We start from the raw sequence: 22,299 nt of genomic DNA, 5'->3' as shown, positions 1-22,299 counted from the left end.
AAAGGGACGGTGCACTTGGGGATTAGCATGAGAGGGAATCATGGAAGGTTGTGGGAAGAGGAGGAGGAAGGGAGTCAGGGACTGCACCTCCTGGGAACTTGTGCTGGGGCAGGTGAAATGGGAGTCTGGGAAGGGGGAAAGGAGGATGGATGGCCTAGCAGTAGCGCTATTCATGAGGGAGGAATGGGTAGGAAATCCAGGTTACCTAGACAAGCAGAATACTGGTGGGTATGGTAGGAAGAGAGCTTGGGAGTGGTTGATCTAAAGCATCGTGAAAAAAAATGTGGGGCACTCACTGAGACTGTTTTTGCCAGGCAAAGTTTCTCCCTAGACACAGTTCAGAACCAATACTCCATCCTCAACAACAGTCAGCTGCCTTTGGCACCACTGACCATAGTTATCTTCTTGAAATCATGTCTTCCCTATGCCTTCTCCTGGCTCCCCTCCTACGTGACCATATGAGGATCCTCCTCCAACTTTGTGGGGTTCCACAGGGTTACATCCATGGTCCCCTTCCCCTCCTTCTCTATACCTTCCCTCTGGATAATCTTCATCCGCAAACACAAATTCATCTAACCTCTTTGTCTGGATTGGAGAACTCTGAGAGTCACCAGCACAGTCTCCTTCAGTTCAAATTAAATCTCAGCAAGACTGCAGCAGAGGGTGGGAGTAAACCCAATTAAGTCTTCAGATATGTTAAAGGTTGATATAAAGAGGGTCAATTGTTCTCCATGTCAAATGGGGTTAGACAAGAGGGGCTTCCTCTGCAGCAAGGGCCATTGGGATGGATATTAGGGAAAACTTTTGAACTAGAAGCATAGATAAGCACCAAAATAGCTTACCAAGGGAAGTTGTGGAATCCCTTTATTTGAAGGTTTTTAAGAATAGATTAGATCAGTGTTTCTCAAACTGCTCCGCGGAGCCCTGGGGCTACGCGAGACATCTCCTGGGGCTCCGCGAAGTTGACAAACTGGAAACATCGATAGGTACAACACACACAATCAGTGGACCTTTGGGGCTCTGCATAAATTTTTACGCATGTAAAGGGCTCCAGAGCCCAAAAAGTTTGAGAACCGCTGGATTAGATAAACATTGGTCAGGGAAGATATGGGTAGACTTGGTACTGCCTCAGCACAAGGAGATGGACTAGAATGACATCTTGATGGCCCTTCCAGCCCTACATTTCATTATTAATCTATTTTACACTTGCAGTTATAAGAAGATACTGTCTTAATGCCTGAAAACTGGAAAATGGAATCCTAAAACTACCAGCACAGATCAGATAAAACTGTGGGCTTTATCTTAGGTACTGGCTATTCATCACCATTTCCAATACACAGCTGGGATGATGTGATACTTAGCATCTTATGGAAAGCCAATCTTGCATGAAAATGATGAAGATTTTTTTATCCCCTGCTTTTGGGGTCTCAGACAATCAGTGAGAACCACAGGCACTCCAGAGTTGGACAGCATTTCTTAAGAATAAATCAATAAAGTGCTTTTTAAAAGACAAATGCAATTTTAAACAATGGAATTCTCTTTTAGCTTCATTTATTACATGTGTAGAATGATTTTTAACATATGTTAGTATGTTCATTTTCCAATGGCTTGTCCAGTGACTGGCTGTCCTCTGGACAAGGATCTGTGCACACAGTCCAAGGTGTAGGATCTCATGATGGCAAAAGAAGGCCAAGAAGCTCACCAGCTGTTTCTGGAGATGGCATTCAGGGGTATACTTTTGAGTGCTGCCCCATGCAGTGGATACTGCAGTATGTTAATCATTCTAAAATCATGTCTAAAATCTTGATATTGAGTGCTTTATTCCTTCCTTTTTTGGACCTGGTTAGTGGCCTACACTCAGCCATGACTGCAAGCTGTGGATCTAGCCTTAGATGTGGAAATATACTAATTTGCTTCTCTTGGGGTGAGTATAGCTGCCTGAGCCAGGTCCCCCCCCCGCCCAAAATCTCTTCCAACATACTTTTGGAGAGCTCTACCGAATGACTATCAGCTCTCCAGTGGATTGCAGAGACACAAATGTTTGGGGAACAGGGTTAGAAGACTAGAAATCAGAGGTTAAAGAGTTGTCTGAGGTAGGGATAGCTTACCTAATGATTGTATATTTCTTTTTCTTAAACATTCTTCCTTCTCTTCCACATGTCAGGATATATATTTGTGTTTGTTTCCCCCCATTGCTTTTAAACAGTTCATTTGATGTTTTATACGCTTGTGTTGCTAAAGCAGAAGCCCACCCATTCATGTAGTTTTTAATAATGATTTATAATAAACGAGTTTAAATAATTAAATGCTGGAATGAGGATGGGGTAGGAGTACATGATAGAGATGTACCAAATGAGAGAATATCTTAGTAACATTTTAGCTCCTCACAAGCCTGAAGAAAAGATGTAGGCAAGAGGACCGTACCTGCAATGAAAAGGGGTAACTCAAGACTGGGAAACAACACAGTGGAACTGAGCTAATAGATTGGTTACAATGCTGATAGACTTTGTAATTTCAACAATACTAGCAACACCTGTGCAATGACATGTGTGGACAAAGCTTTTTGGAGATCTAGCAGGACCGAACAGTACCAGAGCCCCCCAGCCCGCCCGCCAGTGCGGTCCCCCCCATGCAAACTGGCCATACATGTATTCCTAAAACTACATTACAAATTGGTTTAGCTCATGGAAGGTGTTTTGGTACATCCAACGCATGCACTTCCCATGTAGGTAGTGTGAATCATGTTAAGTCAAAAGACTAAGCTTGTGTTTATCCTCCCTGATAGGGATCGAACTAAAGTTGTAACTTTCAAATCATGCTACATTGTACAGACAAACAAATCTTGCTTCAGTTACCTTGGTTACAATTGGGCACCATGTTCTAAAGTTGGGAGCATAGACCGGACTGTTTCAGGCATAAAAAGCTGGAATTTGCACTTACTCCAGAGCAGGTATCAATGCCTACACTACATGACCTGAACTGGAATGGAAACAGAGTCCTGGCAGGTAAGAGAGCACAGGGATTCTCCCTTACCCCAGTGCTAAGAGCTTGCAGTTATATATTTATAAGACTAGGTTGCACCTCCCAAAACCAGAAATCTCTGGGCTGGTAATATCAGAACATGGATGTTCCTTGATCAGAGAACCCTGGTGGCCTAGTAGCAGGAGGACAAACTAGGAGGGGCCGCGCTGAAGCAGCAGCATGGGACAGCCTGCAGCACTGGGACTGGGTCAGGGCAGCCTCCCGCAGTGCGCAATCCGGGCCAGCAACAGCCTATGACAGAGCCCATACAGCCTATGGAAATGGGACCAAGGCTAGGGCTGGTGGCAGCCCCAAGCAACGTGGGGCTGGACCCCCAGGCAGCCTGCAGAAGCGGGGCAAGAGCCCAGGCTCTCGGCAGTCCGTGGACGAGAGACCGGGTCCAGGACTGGAGAAAGCTCCAGCAGCCCACGGCAGTGTGGAGCTGGAGCCCCAAACTGCCCACGGAAGCAAGGCTAAAGCCCACAGGCTGCAGAAGAGCTGGGCCCCTGGCAGCCTGACCAGGGCTAGAGCCAGCCCCCGGTAGCATGGTTTGCTGAAGCACAGCAGGCAGTCCAGCTGGAGCAGCAGCAGTGGGGTCAGCAGCCTAGCAGAGGCTGGAGGGAGTCCCTCCACCTCCCCCCTCCAATCCCTGACAGCTGACAGAGGGTGGCTGGGGGCTGTGGCAAGGAACCATCGCTAGTATGGCAAATTCCCTGGTTCAGGACCAGTCAGGTCCCGAGGGTGCTGGATAAGAGAGGTCCCCAACATGTACGACACTAACAAGCTTGCATGCCACATTTCCTGCATTCCATATTTCACCAGACCAACTCTGAACACTCATCAAGTGTGAATGGAGAGATTAAATAGTGTAAGGGATGTAAGCGAGAAGGGCAAGGATGGCTAATTGACACTGGTGTGGCCACCAACTGTTCAACATGAAACATTCTGTGGTCATCCTGAGTAATTTAAAAAGTTAAACACACTCAAAAGTTCTTACTGTATTTAATGCTGAAGGACGGATGTAGTATTTACAGCCCTGGAGTACTGCAGACTCCATATGTGATGCCCAGAATGAACACAGTCTGGGCAGCGGCAGTGCAATGATGGAGTTTCCTCCATTGGTTCCCAACAACCTACCTCAAACATGATGAAACAGGATTATCTTTAGAAAACAATTCAGTCTCTGCTGGCCATTGGGTCCTCAACCTCTATGGTTAGGCGCCAATCAAAGGTGTCAGCTGGACTGTGGACACTAGGAATTGGACTGAAGCTGCAAACTTACTTTATGCAATCTTTCAGTCCCCTGTGGACTGAATTTGAATCAATAATGCAAGAGGATAACCATTCTATACCCTTTCTTCCCCTACCCCATAGCTGATTCAGTCCATTTTTGAGAGAGATTGCTGGTTACATAATTAGTCAATGTTCTTGTCCCACCTCTTGATTCTACTACTGGGAGAATGGTATTTGTATGACAGAACTTTTGGCACAGTGCTTCTTCCCAAGAGAAGGATCCTTTATGCTCACAGGCTACCTTGAGTGGTGAAGTTGAAGAGTGCAGGTTTCTCTCGCCCATTTGGTAGTTTGACATTTGGGTCCCGTAGTTCGTCAAAGAAAGAGTGCGCACATGCTTCCAGGGGAGTCAGGCGGGCGGTGGGTGTGTACTCCAGCAGACGGCTACATAGTGCGATTGCTTCTGGTGGCGTGCGGGGTCGGAAGACCTACAGAAAAACAAGAGACAAATTGTTTAGGCTTGTTTCTTTCTTCACTACTTCAGCAGCAAGCAAGAGCAATTAAATCTCTCAGTGCCCAGTGGTTGAAACGAAATGTTATTTGTGCTCAAATAATGGTTCTTCACTTGTTGGGATGGGAGAATCCAGCCTCCGGTGTCGAAAGGGTCAAGTGCAAAGGGTTATGCTATGTGAGGCAAGGTGCAATGCTAGTGAAAGACTGCATGGGAGAGCTCAGAAAAACAACTTTGTTCTTAAAGGGAAGATTCATGGATCTTATGACCACACATAGTGGGGTGAAATCAGCCATGCATATGATGGAGAAAACAGTGCAAATGAGCAGGATTCACTGAAAGTCAAAATTAAAAGGCTCTCCTGTGTGTATTTCGGCAGTAAACAAAAGATTTTCCCTTCTAGGCAAATTGGCCAGATTATTGCTATGGATGACACTGTTCAAGTTTGCAGGTGCTTCTTCTTGACTTTATTGTGCTAAGTGAGTCCTATGAATTAATGGGGACAATTCCTGCACATTTGGAGTTTGTGAGAATGGCCAAGTTGTGGTGAGTGAGAAAGCTTTTTGACTCTCTCAAAAGTTTACCTTGAGTTTATAAACTAGAGTTCACAGCAGTTCCTTGAAATTGTAGTTCAGACCCCTTAAAATGGTCCTACATAGCAAGAATGACACCCCAGATCTAACTTCCCCATTTCATTACATTCAAAGCAAATTTGGACAGTCACATACATGCCCCTAAAACCCTGCTTCTGCAGTTTCCTTTCACTGTTTCATGCGGAATATAGGCCAGGGAGAAGTGTGGTGGGAGGTGAGGTGGGAGTGTTAAATTGTGAGATCAGAATTTTTTATGCAATTGAGCTAATCCAAAAAACTTCTGCCCCAATGCAGGTTACCCCAAAGCACCTAGCACCAAGGAATGACCTACAGATCACATGCTAATGGACTGCAGAACCCACACCTGTACAGACTCTGCTTCAGTGAATTTTAAACTGAAGTCAATTAATTAATTAAATTAATTGAAATTAATCAGGTCACCAACAATAATTAACTGATTTTTTTTACCCCTTGGTGCCCAGCAGGGTCAGGTGCCCAGAAGGGTCAGGAGCACCTGAGTTAGTTCCAATGCATTCTGTACTAATTCATCATGTCAGGGAATGGTGTCGAAGAGTTCAGGTATGAAAAGTGCAGAATGTGTTCAGGTTGCTGGAAAGATACTGTGACTACTACAGTAAGATAAGAAAAAGCTTCAGATTGGCCCTGACACCCAAATAGTGTAGCTGCAGTCATAGAACTTCTGCTGACTTGAAGTAGCTGTGTGTGTATTTCTAGGGGGAGAAGTGGATAGAGGCTATTTACATTCTGTGTCAAAACCCAATGCCTCCAGGGTTTGGATTAGTGACCACAATACAAGGGTATGGTGGCACAATATTCCCAAGTTACAGTCTCCTTTTATTAAATGAAGATAGAAAAACAAAGAACACTGAAATCTGCCCTTTTCAACAGGTATCCCTTTGTCTCTCCCCCTTATACTCTTCACATTTCAGGTCAGAGAACCCCTGTCAATATCTATATATAGATTTAAGAAACAACTGCTCAACCTCTGTCTGGACTGGGAATAAGTCACTCACCGTTAGCATTAGTACAATGATCCACATCAGAAACTGAAAAACCAAAAATCCCCACACAAATACCAACCCCCCGCAAATAAAATAGTAATTTAAAAGTGAAACATGTGCAGATCTAATGCCTGTCTAATCATTACCTTCTTTTATATGACAAGGGAAAATATTCACCTGGCTGCTATCTGATGTGTTTGAACCCGACTTTTGCACTTCTAGCTTTTCTCTCTGATCTTTTCAAGACTAGCCCTAAGAATTCGAAAAAATGTTTAAGTACATACCCGCACTCCTGAGGTGAAATGTCCTGTTCCTGACGAGTCCTAAAGATGATAATGCAGTGAAATAATCCAAACAGGGGGAGTCAATCCAAAAGAGAATAGTCCAGCAAGGAAAAATATATCGAATATTATAAGAAATCCATGGTGTGGGGGACATAGAAAATGTTTATACAATTAGAAACTTTAAACATCAGTCTCCATAGCAGCTAGTCCAACTTGACCACAGTGTATGCCAAAAAAAATTGTGCAATGGTGAGGCATAGTATAGAAACATTTCTATGTTAATTTATGTTCCAATGCCAGTGCGTTTACTTAAAAAAATAAACAAATAACAAAAAATTGAAATCAAAATTCTAACTAGAAAGGAAAGGGTAACTGAGTTGCCATATTAAAGAATTTGCAGTCCTCTCTGTCCTGGATATAAATGTCCATAGACAACGGGGCTGAATTAGTTTGTCTCCATGTGTGCATCCCTCATGCACAGACTACTCATTTTTCCTTTGTAAATCTGTCCCAGAGAAATAATGTGAAAAATTTTTAAAAAACCAATTTATGATTTGTGCTGAAGACAAAATACAAATTTTGTATTTCTAATTTGACTGTTTTAAATTTGTGTGAGCTATGAGTGTATCAGGCCGCCGCGGATTATTCTCCATTTTGGATTGACTTCCCCACCAATGGATTTGTTTTGATGATGTTATCTCTTTAGGGTTCTTCAGGAACTGGACATGTCTCCTCAGGAGTGAGGGTATGGACTTAATTTTCTCACTTTATTGTGGGCTTTTCCCCCTCATACCCTCGCATCCATTACTTTAAAAAAAATCTTAGCTGGTTTCTTTCTCTTTTGCAATAGCAAACTAAAAGTAAAGCAAAAACTTGCATTTTAGCTGCAGTAATTCAACACAGTTCCACCTGAAATTCTGCCTAATTCACCCACCAAGAACTACACAGAAGGGTACATTAAATATTAAGCGCAAGGGACAGTCACAGTTACAGGTGAAGTGCACAACGATGTGTATGCCAACACTTAAGCACAATGGGGCACATCCTGAATGCTGGGATGGTGTCAGAGCTCTATTGTGCCTGAGTGCCTAGAGGACAGACGTGACTCACCGTTAGCTGTGAATTCCCTCACTTTTACATTCTGGTGAGACAGTTTAACACTCTTAATGTAGTTTTCAGTGAGAGAATTATTTAGTAAATAATCCGCGGATTATTTTTTAGTCTGCGGACTAAAATTTAGTGCACGGACTAAAATCCGGCCCATCAGAGTATAATTTACTTCACTTTATAATACATGTGGGTGAAGGGGGAAAAAGCTAAGTTCACAAAGCAAATTTAGTTGGGGAGACTAACGTTTAGTATGCAGACTAAACACAGCTGTGCAAAATGCGCAGCAAGGCCACAAACAAAAACAAAAACAAAAACAAAAAAACACTGACAGGAACTTTTAAAGTGATCAAATACTACCCCACCTGCGCAGCAATTCATTTTTATAAAATGAAACTACTCCTTTATTCAAGGTGAGATGTCCTCAGTACAGATTATTAAAAATGAATGTGTTTTGGAGATAAACAAATGCAAAAAAGTCTTTACTTATAACATTTCACAAGCAGAATTTGCACTTGCATAACTCAAAAACGATGTTTCTCAAAATAAATCATTTGCAGGCTGAGACCTCGCTCGCCAAAGTTTCAGCCACAATCGCATTTTTTATGGTTGAGTTACAACTGCCCTGAAAATTCTTGAGTAGAATGTACACGTAAATTCATCTGAATAGCCATACAGCTTTTCCCTTCCATTCCCCAATGACTCTCTACTGTGGCAAAAAAGCTGGAATTTAATGCAAGTTCTTCCTTTTTTCACGTCTTATCAATGTTTACATGATAATAAACCTTCATGGCTAAATAGGAAAACCAAGTCTGCTGCCTCTTCCAAATGGCTCCTTCTTCCTAATATACAATGTGACCAATATGCACTTTGTAGAGACTGACAATCATCTTTGACTTTTCAAAAAACATTGCCAAGTTAAATGCCTCTAATACAATACCTGCTCCATTCCTCAGAAAGGTAAATGAAGAAAGAACATATGTGAAATCTTTGTGCACTTTTACTCTTAACTAGCTATAGTTGGTTAACAGTGCTCATGACCTGACTGAATTTTAAAATCTTCCTACAGCGAGAGTGGGAAGAAAGAGGACAGATGGGGCTCAGGACACACACATCAGCATTCAGCTCTCAAAACCAGACATGATGGGTTACTGGCACTGTATTGTTTTAACCAAATGGCTAGACTGACTTTCAGTCATGCACATTCTTATAACAGAGCTTTTTCGTGCACAACATGGAAGTCTTTGTATAATTAAGTACTGAATCAAAGCCTTCACAATGTAACCCCAGCATGCTCTTCTATCCTCATATGTATTAAGACATTATTTCATGCCATCAGCCACCATCTGTTTTGCATGCAGATTGTTAGCACACAATCTGTGACACTATGACATTTAAGAGAACAGAGGCTTTAAAAATAACTGTTTGTTACTATTACATAAGAAGAGCCATACTGGGTCAAGACCAATGGGCCAACGAGCTCAATATCCTGTCTTCGGACAGTGGCCAGTGCCAGGTATGTCAAAGGGGATGCACAGAACAGGGAATCTTCAAGTGATTCATCCCGCTACCCAATCCCAGACTCTGTCCAACAAAGGTGAGGGACATTTCAGAGCACGGTTTTGCATCCCCATCCATCCTGGCCAACAGCCATTGATGGACTCATCCAGTTCTTTTTTGAACCCTGTTACAGTCTTGGCCTTCACTACATACTCCGGCAAAGAGTTCCACAGCTGATTGTGTAGTATGTGAAAAAGTACTTCCTTTTGTTTTAAACCCACTGCCTCAATTTCATTTAGTGTTTTTTTCATGAGAAGTAAATAATGCTTCTGTATGTATTTTTTCCACAATAGTCATGATTTTATAGACCCCATCACATCCTCCTTGGCTGCCTTTTTTCCAAGCTGAAAAGTCCCACTCTTATTAATCTCTTCTCATATGAAACCTGTTCCATACCCCTATTCATTTTTGTTGCCATGTCTGAACTTTTCCCAAATCCAATACATCTTTATATTTTGGATTATGTTTTCCAATATGCATTATTTTGAATTTATTAACATTAAATGTCATCTGCCATCTTGTTGTCCAGTTACTCAGTTTTATGAGATCCTTTAGTAGCTCTTCGCAGTCTACTTTTCATATAACTATCTTGAATAGTTTTATATTACCTGAAATTTTGTTCACCTCTTCTTCCTGATCATTTATTAATATATTGAACAGTACTGGTTCTAGTACAGACGCCCAGGAGACACCACTATTTACATAAGAAAGAACACGCTAGGTCAGACCAAAGGTCCATCTAGTCTAGTATCATGTTTTCTGACAGTGGCCAATGCCAGCTGCCCCAGAGGGAATGAAGGGAAGAGGTAATCATCAAGTGACCCATCTCCTGTCGCCCATTCCCAGCTTCTACCTCTCTCTTTAAAAAAAACTGTCCGCTTATTCTGTGTCCCGTTTTTTAATCAGATCCACAAGAGGCCCTTCCCTCTTATTTCATGACAGTTTACTTCACTTAGGAGCCACTGGTGAAAGATCTTGTCCAAAGGCTTTCTGGAAATCTAAGTTCACTGTATCTCCATGTCCACTTGTTTGCTGACCCCATCCTCCCAAGAATTCGAGTAGATTGGCAAGGTATGCTTTTTCTTTACAAAAAAACATGTTGACTCTTCCCCAACAAATTGAGCTCATCTATGTATCTGACAATTGTGTTCTTTTCTATAGTGTTAGCCAGTTTGCCCAGCACTGAAGTTAGGCCTGCTGGCCTGTAATTAGAAATGTCAGCTGTTAACCGTTAGGCATCACCCTTACCAGGCTTAGAAGCCCCTACCAGACTGGCTCCCAGTCAAAACTGACACACTTAACTTTTAGCCTCCAGGTCAGAACACTTGCCTGGGATGTCAAGACTCAATTCCATCCTCTATCAGAAAGGAAAAGGGGATTTAACAGGGGTTTCCCAGCTCTCAGCAGATTGTCCTAACTATTGAGCTGTGGGAAATCGTGTTATGCAGCTCCCTTAGTCTCATCTGTTGAAACCACTCCACTTTGGATAACAAAACAGTGATAGGAGCAGGGGGACTGGACCCTGGTTTTCCACCTCCAAGGGTAGGAGAGGGAGCCACTCTCACGTTCTCTGACCCAATGACTAAATATTTATCCATAGCAGAACTGCCACTGTGTTCAGCACTGCAATGCCTAAATCCCTGTGAAAACCCAAGCTAAGTGACTTAAGTGAGTCCATGCACAGTTGAGAACAGAACCAGAATCTTGAATCCCACACTCAGTCAAAAATCAATAGACCACAAACTTGTCACTGGATTATTTCCACAGTGCATTTGACTTTTGCGGAGTTCTTAAAGAAATACAGATTACCCAACAAGTTGTTCAGCTTCTGCCAAATCTTAAATGAAAAAAAGATATAAAGTAAGAAAATAATTCCTTTTTACATTCACTTGGGACACTCAATTTGAACTGCTCAGGGCCCTCCAAGGAAATACACCATCACTGGCTGAGAAGGCAAAGCAGGAGGTCAACACAAAGGAAGTTTCACACTAAACTTTGAATTTCCTTGTTCTACAGGCTACAAACAACATTTTTAATATTATAGTAATTTAAAAAAAAAATCAAAGGACTTCTTTTGTTACACACAAACTCAGGAATTTCTTTGACAGTGTTGGGGGCAAGAACTAGGGATGTTAAAATTAATTTATTTTGGTAAATGTGTACCTGCTGAAATTGTCAGCAGTTACACATTTGCATGCAGGGGGAGCTGGGACTGGACAACGGGATGAGCACCAGAAATTATGTTGTCCTGTTCATTCCCTCTGAAGTATCTGCAATTGGTTACGGAGTTAGATGGTCTCAGTCAGTGTAGCTGCACTCGTGTTCTTAGGGGCTTGCTCACAGGCAAGGAAAAACACTGCTTCATAAGTTATGTGGAAATTAGGGTGTGTCTACAGAGCAGTTATTTCAGAATAACGGCCATTATTCTGAAATAACTATGCGAGCGTCTACACAGCAATTTTGTTATTTGGAAATAATTTTGAAATAGGAGGGTTATTCCAACTTCTGTAAACCTCATTCTACAAAGAATAATTCCCATTCTGAAATAGCTATTTTGAAAAAAGGTGTCTGCTATAGCCCCTCACCAGAGCCATTCTAAGTTATTTCTCCTGGGGCTCTAACTCGAGGTAGCATGTCTACATTAGGGAAGCCTGCCTTGGACTAATTTTGAGGCTTCCTTACAGTGTAGACGTGCTATTTATAACTATTCCGGAATAGCTTATTCTGAAATAACTGTGCAAGGTAGATGTAGCCTTGAAGAGCATCTTCGGGAGTATGGGAATGGTCCTTAATCTGTGCCTGCTACTATTTTGCTGTGAAAGACAACAACCTGAGGAGGGGGGGGGGGGGGAAGAGGGACTTGTACTCTTCATTTGTCATTTCCACTGCCAAAATGACTCTGGTCTATTGTCATCACACCACTGGCCTGAAGATATTGGGGGCAGTTAATGAAGTTACTCTTTGGAGCACACCCAAATTTAACAGACTGCTGTTTTATGTGAGAATACAGACTTCACATTTGAAGTAAATTAAAGGAACGGTTATCCCACGATACCAGAATGACTAGGATCACTATAAATAACACCACGTGTCAAAAGACTGTGTGCACATTCTGATTAATTTTACCACCTATAACCCATATAATCATTAGCTATCCTCATTACAGTCCTGTGTGGTAGAAAGAAATGGAAAAACAGCAGTCAGGTTAAATGGTTTGACTTAACACAAAAACAGCTCCCCTTCAATCTATTGTGCTACTCCCATGGCCAGAAGCCACACTAGCAGCCCAATAGAGATGTGGGGGTCTGCCGTAGGCAGCTGGCTCAGAAGGATCTGCCAATGTTCCATGAATAGCATGGAATGTGAACAGTCCTCACACCAATAAAACAATGACAAATCTATGTAGTCAAGATATTAGACTATGGTTCCCCCTATAATTAGCCTTCAATAGCCTTCAATCCCCTATTAAGGGGATTGTAAATAACCTCTGCTCTCAGAAAATACTGAAGATAAGTTTTCAACTCTAGTAACTGGTTTACAATGGGGGAAAAGGCCAGGCATTTAAAAAAAAAAAAAAAGCTGAGACTGGCTCTGGCATTTGTATTTTCCTCAGAGCAGGAATGGGATGGTGACCATTACCATCATCAGCACAAACGCCAGCTTCAATACCTGACCACGTGAGCCATCTATCAACCTTTTCAGAGAACGGTTCGAAAAAAGGGCCCATTTCATTACTTAAAACTACATAAATGTTGGAGAGAAGGGGATGGAGGAAGGTGCTGGGGATGGGAGGACTGGTACCTGGAGGAAGTAAGTGTACAGTTGAACATTTTCAATAAGTTGTTACCATATGGATGCAAACTTACAGTCCCTATCCATGTCCATACTGTACTTAGTGGTGATGTACTGAATTTACATAGATGTCTTTAAATAAAATCAAGACTGCTGGGTTTGTGTGTTCTCCTCAAGGGAGAGAAGGTGGCATAAAAGAGTGATGGTACCATCTCTTGAAGATGAATAATCACAGGAAAAGATGAAGAAGAAAAAGCATTGTACATAAAAGTCTGAGGGTAATAGGATTTTAGCTGGAGTTTCTCCATATCCAGGGAACTGAGTGCTAGCAAGTTTAAAATAATTACAATTCAGAGGACCATATGGCCATTGCTATCTAGAGACTGTGCTAAGTGCATTAGAAATACCCAAGACAACAGGTCCCAGACTCAAAGACCTCGTAATATAAGTAGATGATGCAGACCAAAACTGGAAAGCCTCGTGGTAATTACAGTGCTTTAAAAATATATCTTTCTTCATTCTCCATGCCTATTTTACTTGTTGATAACATAATTTTAACTCATTTGCTCATAAAAATGGTTTAAGCTCCTTCCTTTGACTAATCCTTTCCTGTTTTGGTAACCTTTGTTAAATCTCTTCAAACACCTAGTTATGCTGTTATCTAAAGTTCCCTCCACCCTGCCCCTCAACAATTTTCCACCCTTTCAGAAATCACAGATGCCAGAAGATCCCATTATGATAATCTAGTCCACTGTTTCTCAAAGTGGTCCGCAGACCCACTCTGAGAAAGCTGTTCCCAGGCATCTCTGGCTTGTTTACTGAGGGATAATCCAGACTACGAGGAACAGTCGAAAGAGGATATGCAAATTCCATGGGAATTTGCACATCTTCTTCCGACTGCATTTTCGAGAGCAGAGCTTTCGAAAGTGAAAGTAGTTTAGACACTACTTTTTCAGCAACCCCGCATCCCCCCCTTGGTCAAAAAGCTGCTCTTCCTCAAAAATTAGATTTATGCGGCTTTTCGACAAGGGAAGGTGGTTTGCCAAAAAAGCCGTGTAAACCTAATTTTTCTGCTTTCGAAAGTGTGATCGGAAGATCCACTTTCAACTGTTCCTCGTAGTCTAGATGAACCCTACCTGGCTCTGCAGCCATGCAGCCTCGTGGCATCTGTTTGCAGCCAATGGGAGCCGCAAGGCTCTGGGGCTGTGGAGCTGGTAAGTAAACAAACCAGAGTGGCTCAGTAGCAGCTTTTTCAGAGTGGGTCTGCGGACCACTTTGAGAAACTCATCTAGTCTGACCTCCTGTATGCAACTCAGACAACAGGACCTGCTTCTGACTATAAAAATTACTACACAGTCCAAGGAGCAGGGACTGAAGCCTGCCTGAGCCCTGTGGTCCAAAGTGTGAGAGCCAAAGCCCTACTGACCTGTGAGGGGAAAGGGCTTCAGTCCCAGGCAAAAGGGACTGTAACCTGAGGCCCCCCCAACCGTGATTGAAGCCCTGGGCTAAGGTTCTGGGGGTAGGGTTGCCAGATGGTTTCAACAAAAAGACTGGACACACTTGACATTACATTACAATATACATTATATCTTATTTATATTTTCTCAATCTGTTTCCGGAACAGAAAGCTCAAATACTGGACTGTCCGATTCAAAACCGGACACCTGGCAACCCTAACTTGGAGGCAAGGTTCGGGCTTCAGCTTTGGCCCCCGAAACCTAAACCAGCCATGATGAGGTCGTTAAAATGGAGTTGCAACCCAGTTGGGGTCCTAATGAGCATTCCTTCTAATTTTTTATATCCATGTTCAGAAATAATTCTGTTCTGTGCACCAATATAGAGATTGTCTATCATACATGACCTCCATATTGGTGCACATAACATTCATTCTGCACATAGATGATCTGTAGCAGGGGTGGGGCCATGGGAGACGGTTCAGTGTTGGGGAGAATGAGGGCTCTGACTGGGGGTGCAGGCTCTGAGCTAGAAATGAGGAGTCTGGGGTACAGGAGGGAGCTCAGGGCTGGGGCAGAGTTTTAGGGTGCAAGGATGAAGGCTGTGGCTGGGGATGTGGGATCTGGGATGGGGCTGGGAAGAGAGGTTTTAGGTACAGACACCTCCAGGAGAGAAGACTGACCTTCTCCAATTTCTCCACATCTTTCTTGAAATGTGGTGACCAGAACTGGACACAGTATTCCAATTGAGGCCTAATCAGTGCAGATGTGGAGAAACTGGAGAAGGTCCAGAGAAGAGCAACAAGAATGATTAAAAGTCTAGAGAACATAACCTATGAAGGAAGACAAAGAACTGGGCTTTTTTAGTTTAGAAAAGAGAAGACTGAGAGGAGACATGATAGCAGTTTTCAAATATCTAGTAGGGGGTTATAAGGAGGGAGAGAGAGAAATTCTCCTTGGCCTCTGAGGATAGGACAAGAAACAATGGGCTTTAATAGCAACAAAAGAGGTTTAAGTTGAACATCAGGAAAAACTCCCTGCCTGTCAGGGTGATTAAACGCTGGAATAAATTGCCTAAGGGGACTGTGGAATCTCCATCACTGGAGATATTTAAGAGCAGGTTAGACAGACATCTGTCAGGGATGATCATTCTAGGCAGTTCTTGGTCCTTCCAGTTCTAGTGTTCTCTGATTCTCCCCACTCCAAAAAGGTCTTTTCCTGGCTTCCCGGCTCAGCGCCCAATGTACAAACAGTAGGGGTGGGGGAGTGGCCTCCGTGGGGGTCGTGAATTAAAAAAGGTTGCGCACCACTGTTCTAATGCATGACATGATACACAAGGAAAAATACTGTTCTGAGACAGGGAGGCCCCCTTCATTCTCCCTGCTATTGAAATGAAGAGCTGCATTGATCTATGAAATGGTTTAGTCCTTTCCAAATAAAATGCTAGTGCTCTCCTTACATCTAAGAGAGCGTAATGCCTGTTCTTTGTGAGTTGCATGGGGTTTTGGATAGAATACTGGTAGAAAAATCTCCTGAGACATATGGAATGGTGAGACTACCTTAGGCAAGAAAGCCAGGTTGGGGAGAAGGGGGCAAAGCTTGACTTTGTCCTTAAAGAACAACGTATAAGGGGGCTCTGATGTAAGGGCCCTTAACTCTGACACCCTTCTGGTCAACGTGATGGCCACGAGAAAGGCCACTTTCCAAGAGAGGTGCGAAAGGGAACACTTTGCTAGAGGCTCATATGGGGAGCACCAGGTCCCACTGAGGTACAGATTCTTATATGTGAAGATCCAACCTTTCCATCCCCTTCAGAAACCGCTCAATTATAGCATTTGTAAAGATCTTTCCACTCCACTCCCCTGGGTGGAACACCAAGATTACAACTAGATGAATCCTCACCAATGAGGTGGGCTAGACCCTGCTGCCTGAGTTCCAACAAGTAGTCTAGAATAAGGGGGATTGGTGCCTGAAGTGGATCTATCCCCTTCTGAGAGGTCCATGACCCATGACTTGGCCACGTAGGTAGCCCTAGTAGAAGGTTTCCTGCTTTCCATAAGCACCTTCTTACTAAATCTGAACACAGTCTCTTCCCTATCCTCAACCACAGATCTTCCATGCTGTGAGGTGCAGGGACTGGAGGTTTGGGTGACAGTGGCCCAGGTCCTGGGTTATTAAATTGGAGCAATGGAAGTACAATCGGCCTCCCTATAGAGAGACTCAGCAGGATAGGGAACCAGTGCTGACAGGGCCCTACTGGGGCCACCAAGGTAACCCGCGCCGTATATTGCCGCACTCTGAAAAGAACTTCGTGTATCGAGAGTTGGGAGGGAATGCATCTATAAGAGGTGAGGAGGTCACTGCATGAGAAGTGCATCTCCCAATGATCCTGGGCTGTGGTTCAGGTATGAGCACAACAGATGGTACCTCTTGTTGCTGTTTGTAGCAAACACATCTAGGTGGGGAGATCCCCAACTGCACAAAAACTCTCGTGCTACACCCTCTCTGAGGGACAATTCATGAGCTCTGAATGACCTGCTGAGCTGGCGTCCTGGGGATGGCTGCAAGGCATTGGCTTCAGACAGCAGGAAATGCAAACAAACACTAATTAAATAAAACTATTTACAAAATAAATAGAACTATGCACAGGTTGACTGCTAAGGATACACTTGTGAAGACTGCAAGCAGAAAGCCTTCCAGTAGCCGTCATAGGCGGTAAGTAGGAACTGAGGGGGTGGAGGACCAGCAGTGATATATATGTGCTGACTCCTCCGTAAGCACAGCTTGGGAATCACCTATAGGGAATGGACATGAGCAAGCACTTGAATCAAAAACGGTTATTTACCTTGTAACTGTTGTTCTCTGAGATGTGTTGCTCACGTCCATTCCAAAGCCCACTCGCCTTCCCTTCATCAGAATTTTCTGGAAAGAAGGAACCTGGGGGGGTGGAGGACCAGCAGGGGTATGTATGTACCGATATAGTGGCGCCACTCCAGGGGGCTCCCTGGCTGGCCCAAAGGGTACTACTGAGGGAAAAACTTCCGGAACTCATGCATGTGGCACAGTCACACCTACATGGAATGGACATGAGCAAGAACTCAAACAAGAACTGATTTTCCTGCAAGGGCTGTTCAGTACTGTGTTTCAACCACAACCGCTCTTCAAGTGATTGCTCACGTCCATTCCATGCAGGTGACTACCAATGACCAGCTCAATGACCAGAGGAGGGGTCAAAGATCATGTGGAAATGGACTGCCACGCTACTCTATCGAATGCTGCATCATCCCAGATCTGCTGGGAGATCGTGCAGTGAGAGGAGAATGTATGAACAGAGCACTAGGTGGCTGTCCTACATGTGCACCTGCTCTAGGAATGTGGCTGAGGATGCTCGGGCCCTAGTGGAATGAACCATGAATGCTTGGGCTGGAACTTTTGGAAGATCATAGCATGCCCTAAAGCAGGACGTAATTCATGCCAACATGCGCTGGAATGAAACCATGAGTCTTTTCATTGTCGCTGCTATTGCAATAAAGAGCTGAGGGGGATTTACAAAATGGTTTTGTACCATCTAAATAAAAGGCCAAAGTGCATCCAACATACAAGGAGTGAAGTGTGCATTGCCTGTTACTGGCATGTGGTTTAGGGAAGACCACCAGGAGGAAGAGGTCTTGGTTTATGCCAAAGTGCGACATGATGTTAGAGAGAAACACAGGATGAGGGTGTAGCTGCACCTTGTCTTTGAAGGTTCTGCGTGACACAGACACCACCGAGACTGCCTTGGAGAGTGGTCCCTAAACCTGGTGGTATGCCCACAGAGCCCTTGCATGGACCTCTGCCACATGCTTGCCATGGAGCCTGAAGAACAGGCTATGGTGTGGTGCCCTGGGATCAGTGCCAAGATGGGTGTTGGGAACCCAAGCGATATTCGCTCCTCCTGGAGACACATGACTGTCTCCAAATTGGAAGAGTACTCTGAGGAGGACTGAGGAAGTGCTGCAGCTGACAGTGCCAGGACCAGTGCTGTGGTGACAAGGAGCATTGCCTAAGCATCATTGACTTTTACTGATGTCTAATTGCAGGTGGTGCTGCCCTCAGTACCATCAAGGACTGGCATGTGGGGGGCCGATGTTAGTAGTGCCATGGTGGCAGATGCCAGCCTCAGTGTTACAGCAGTAGTTGCCACACTTGGGGAAATGGGAATGGGGGGATATTCCATCTGCCACCAAAATAAGCTAACAAAGCTAGGAGAACTATATACAAATAAGTGGAATGACAGCTAGGAAAGGCACTTGCAGAATGCAAGACCAAAACTCTCCAACTGTCACTGGCAATAGGAAGGAACAGAAGGGGTGGAAAGGCATAAATATACATGCCGCCATGGAGGTGCCTACAGGGGGCTCCACAGCCGACCCAATTGTTACCGCTAGCAGAAAAGCCTTTTGACAATCATGCGCATAGTGCATGTACAGGTAAATGAGCAAGAGTCCAAGAAGAATTAGACAGATGAACTGCAGGATGCAATTTTTGGAATACGGACTGTTGCACATTCTCCTTAAAATAAGTCAACAGTCTCCTGCCCTGGTGCCAGAGAGGGCACCTGCTGTCACCCTAGCCTGTGCGATAACGGCCCTTTGTGCTACAGGCCAAAGGTATAAATCGGAAGAGCTGCCTTGCTCTCTCTGTTTCTTTAGCATCAGGCTTTGAGATGATAGACTGAGTCAATGAGAAAGGAGGGTGGGTCTTATAACGGACACATGCAACATATCTGAAAGAAGAGTTACAAGAGATAAGCAACTATTCTTTGTTAGAGAGAGAGTCTGTTTGTCCGTTACGTCAGGTGATTTCTAAGCAGTTCCCAATGGAGGTGGGGCTAGAAGTCTCATCAGAAGAGGGACTACAGAACTGCTTTTCCAGCTTCACTCTTTTCCTTCCTGTGACAGTAACTGCAGAACACCTTGCAAAACCATAGACCGAAGACCAATGTTGCTACCAAGGATATTAAAATGCATATATTTTTGTAAATGTGTAACCATTGAATTTTTCAGCATTACATGTTTACACACGGGCGGGGGAGGGGAAGGAGAGGTATCAGGCCCAACTCACCCACTGCCTCTGTATTTGAGGCAGCAGTGTGGGGAGCAGGCACTGGCACCAGCCTACCCCTCCACCTTGCTGCTGCCTCAGGTGGGGGGAGGAGAGGGCACCACAGGGGCAGGTTCAACATCCTTAATTGCTACTCCACAAATGTCCGTGATAGAGACCTTTCCCCAAAAATGTCAGAGATTGAGTGTGCTTTAGTTGCTTGCAAAGAGATTTTCAGGTGGCACGATGTCCTTGATCTTGTAGCAGATAACTGTACAGTTGGTGATCTACTTGGAAGGTCATTGCACTGCTGTGATGCCTACTCATTCACCCTCCAAAGAAATCCAAAGAGCTTGGCTCTTTCCAGATGAAAAGTCAGTGCTCAGAGTAAATATACTGATTAGTTGAGATGGAGGTCAGATACTACTTTGGAAAGAAACTCCGGGGGGGGGGGGAGAAGAGAAGCTAAGCTGTACTTTGTTCTTGTAGAAGACGCACGTGGAAGATCAGTCACCAGGGCTTGTAGCTCCCCTACTCTCCTCACAGCAGTCAAAAAGGCCACTTTTGCTGAGACAAGTAGAAATGAACAAGAGGCTAATGATTCACCCAAGGGAATAGGAAGAACAGCACTAACTCATACACCACTGCCAAGTAGGGCCTCTGATAGATGGGAATAATCTTTCTAGACCTTTAAGAAACCTGATAGGGCTTTAGAGGATACAGTCCTACCCATAATATGGGCAGGAAATGCTGAGATTGTAGGTAGGTGCACTTTGCTGGAGCTCACATTCAAACCTAATTTTTATGTGCAAACAGCCCTAAATCTTTATAACTATAGATTGTGTGGGAGACACATTGTCACTAGCCCCCCACGTATAAAAACCTTTCCACTTTAAGAAGTTCTTGTGGATGGTTTTCTACTATTAAACAGGTCATTATCCACTGCTTCCAATCAGCGTGTCTCCGGTGGGTTTAACTAATTGAGGAGCCAGATGGTATACAGTGCAACACCTGCTCATGATTCTGTGGTACCAGGTCCTTAACTAAAGGCAGGAGTTAGGGGGAAAGAGAGGGATTAGCTTCCTTGACGGAGAATTTGTACAAGTCCAACTACTTATGGCCACCTTTCCCAGGTTGTACAATGAGTATCATTTTGCCTCACTCTTGATTCAGTTTGAGAATTGGGTATCAGTAGCACTGGAGAATAAGCATAGAGCAGGCCCTTGTCCCAAGGGAAGAGAAAATGTGCTCAAGGGAGATTGCTGTACCTCTACAGGAATCCCTGATCATTGGAACCATGAGTGGCAGCATGCGGTTACTGCTGTTTGCTATGGCTCTGGAAGCTGAGATGAGTCTGCCACATCCAGGGATGTCTGCTGAGTGGACCGTGTGACCAGTCAACCTGCCATTAGGAAAGACTGAAACTCACCTCTAATGTCCTTGGGCAGCTGAGGAATTTGGACATAGCATTCCAATCTGAAGAATCACAATGGGCAAAAAGGGTCTAATAATAAACACTGCTGTACCCTCACAGTTGACTCACCCACTTTTCTAACAAAGATCCAATCTCTTTGCATCCCCTTTTCTCTAGGGCTTGCTTTTGCTCTAGCTTGGCAGTGTCTTACGTTTACTCCTGCCATCATCAGGGAGCCTAATGAGGGGTATTGTTAAAATTGTTTGCACCCCTACAATGGTACTTGTGTTTGTGAGTTTTGCCACCAATGTGACGGGGTTTGCTATAAAGCTTGTAGAGACTACATAACTGCCTTGTTTATAAGAAAAGCAATTTCCCCTGCTGCAGCCAGGTGTAACATGTCTAGTTTGTGGGGATTTTTCTCTGAAAGCTGTATTGTATTCTCAGGGACACAGCCATCCTTCTCAGAAATTCCTGGTAGACTTAAAATCATTCAATACTAGAGATGATGTCTCCAGAACCAAGGTCTCATCTAGTGAGGAGGATGAAGAGAGGTGAGAATCTTATTGAGGCTGATCTTGAATTGCCAGTATAGAAGGCCTGCCTAAAGCAGGTATGGTCAGTTCAATCTTCAGTACCCCGTGAGATCTTAATACCAATACAGAGTAGCCTTTAAGGATATACTTCTATAGTGTAGTGCTTGCATAGTACAGACTTTGGATGGTTTGCCAATACTAGGCAGTGAAACTTAACTTCTCAGGATTGACTTTTATAATGCAACTGAGATCATCTAGACCAGCAATGGACAACCTAGGTTAGTGAGTGGCCACATGAGTGGCCTCCATCTCAGTGGGCCACAACTTTATTGTAACCAAGATGGTCTCCTGGGATATGGTAGTTTTTCTAACAGTTCTTGCTTTGCGCTTTGATTGGATGCAGAGGGAATGCATGACTCTCAGAATCAACATTGTGTGCAATCAGCATGCACCTCACTTCAGGTGCCCTTGTTTTAAGCATGTTTCACTTTAATAATATTGGTATGAATAAAATTACATGGCTGGAAACCAGTGGAATCTGGCAACCTGCACATGGTAACAATTGACAAAATGTCTTGCAGGCCACACAGAATCCCAATGGGCCGCAGGTTGCCCACCACTGAATCTAGATATTAGAGACATACCCTTCAGGGTACCCACTAGAACCAGTGACAGGGCTAGAAGTCACCT

The 22,299-nt window shown here is 43.9% G+C and overlaps 1 protein-coding gene across 4 annotated transcripts in view; it reads right to left on the bottom strand.

The window, feature by feature from the left end:
* Window positions 1–22,299, bottom strand: part of GSK3B (glycogen synthase kinase 3 beta) — a 226,812-nt gene that overhangs the window by 19,065 nt on the left and 185,448 nt on the right. For 3 of the 4 annotated variants that reach the window (XM_075905473.1, XM_075905448.1, XM_075905466.1), the window contains exons 9-10: window positions 6,665–6,703; window positions 4,556–4,742 (exon numbers count right to left, since the gene is read on the bottom strand). In XM_075905473.1, the coding sequence (XP_075761588.1) occupies window positions 4,556–4,742; window positions 6,665–6,703 (226 nt within the window). The remainder of the gene's footprint in view (window positions 1–4,555; window positions 4,743–6,664; window positions 6,704–22,299) is intronic. The other variant, XM_075905459.1, reaches the window with a different exon arrangement.

This window comes from Pelodiscus sinensis, chromosome 1 (genome assembly GCF_049634645.1).
Source record: "Pelodiscus sinensis isolate JC-2024 chromosome 1, ASM4963464v1, whole genome shotgun sequence".
In the NCBI taxonomy this organism is placed as follows: Eukaryota; Metazoa; Chordata; order Testudines; family Trionychidae; genus Pelodiscus; species Pelodiscus sinensis.
Note: the sequence above shows the minus strand (reverse complement) of the source record. Positions and strands in the feature narration are given on the sequence as shown.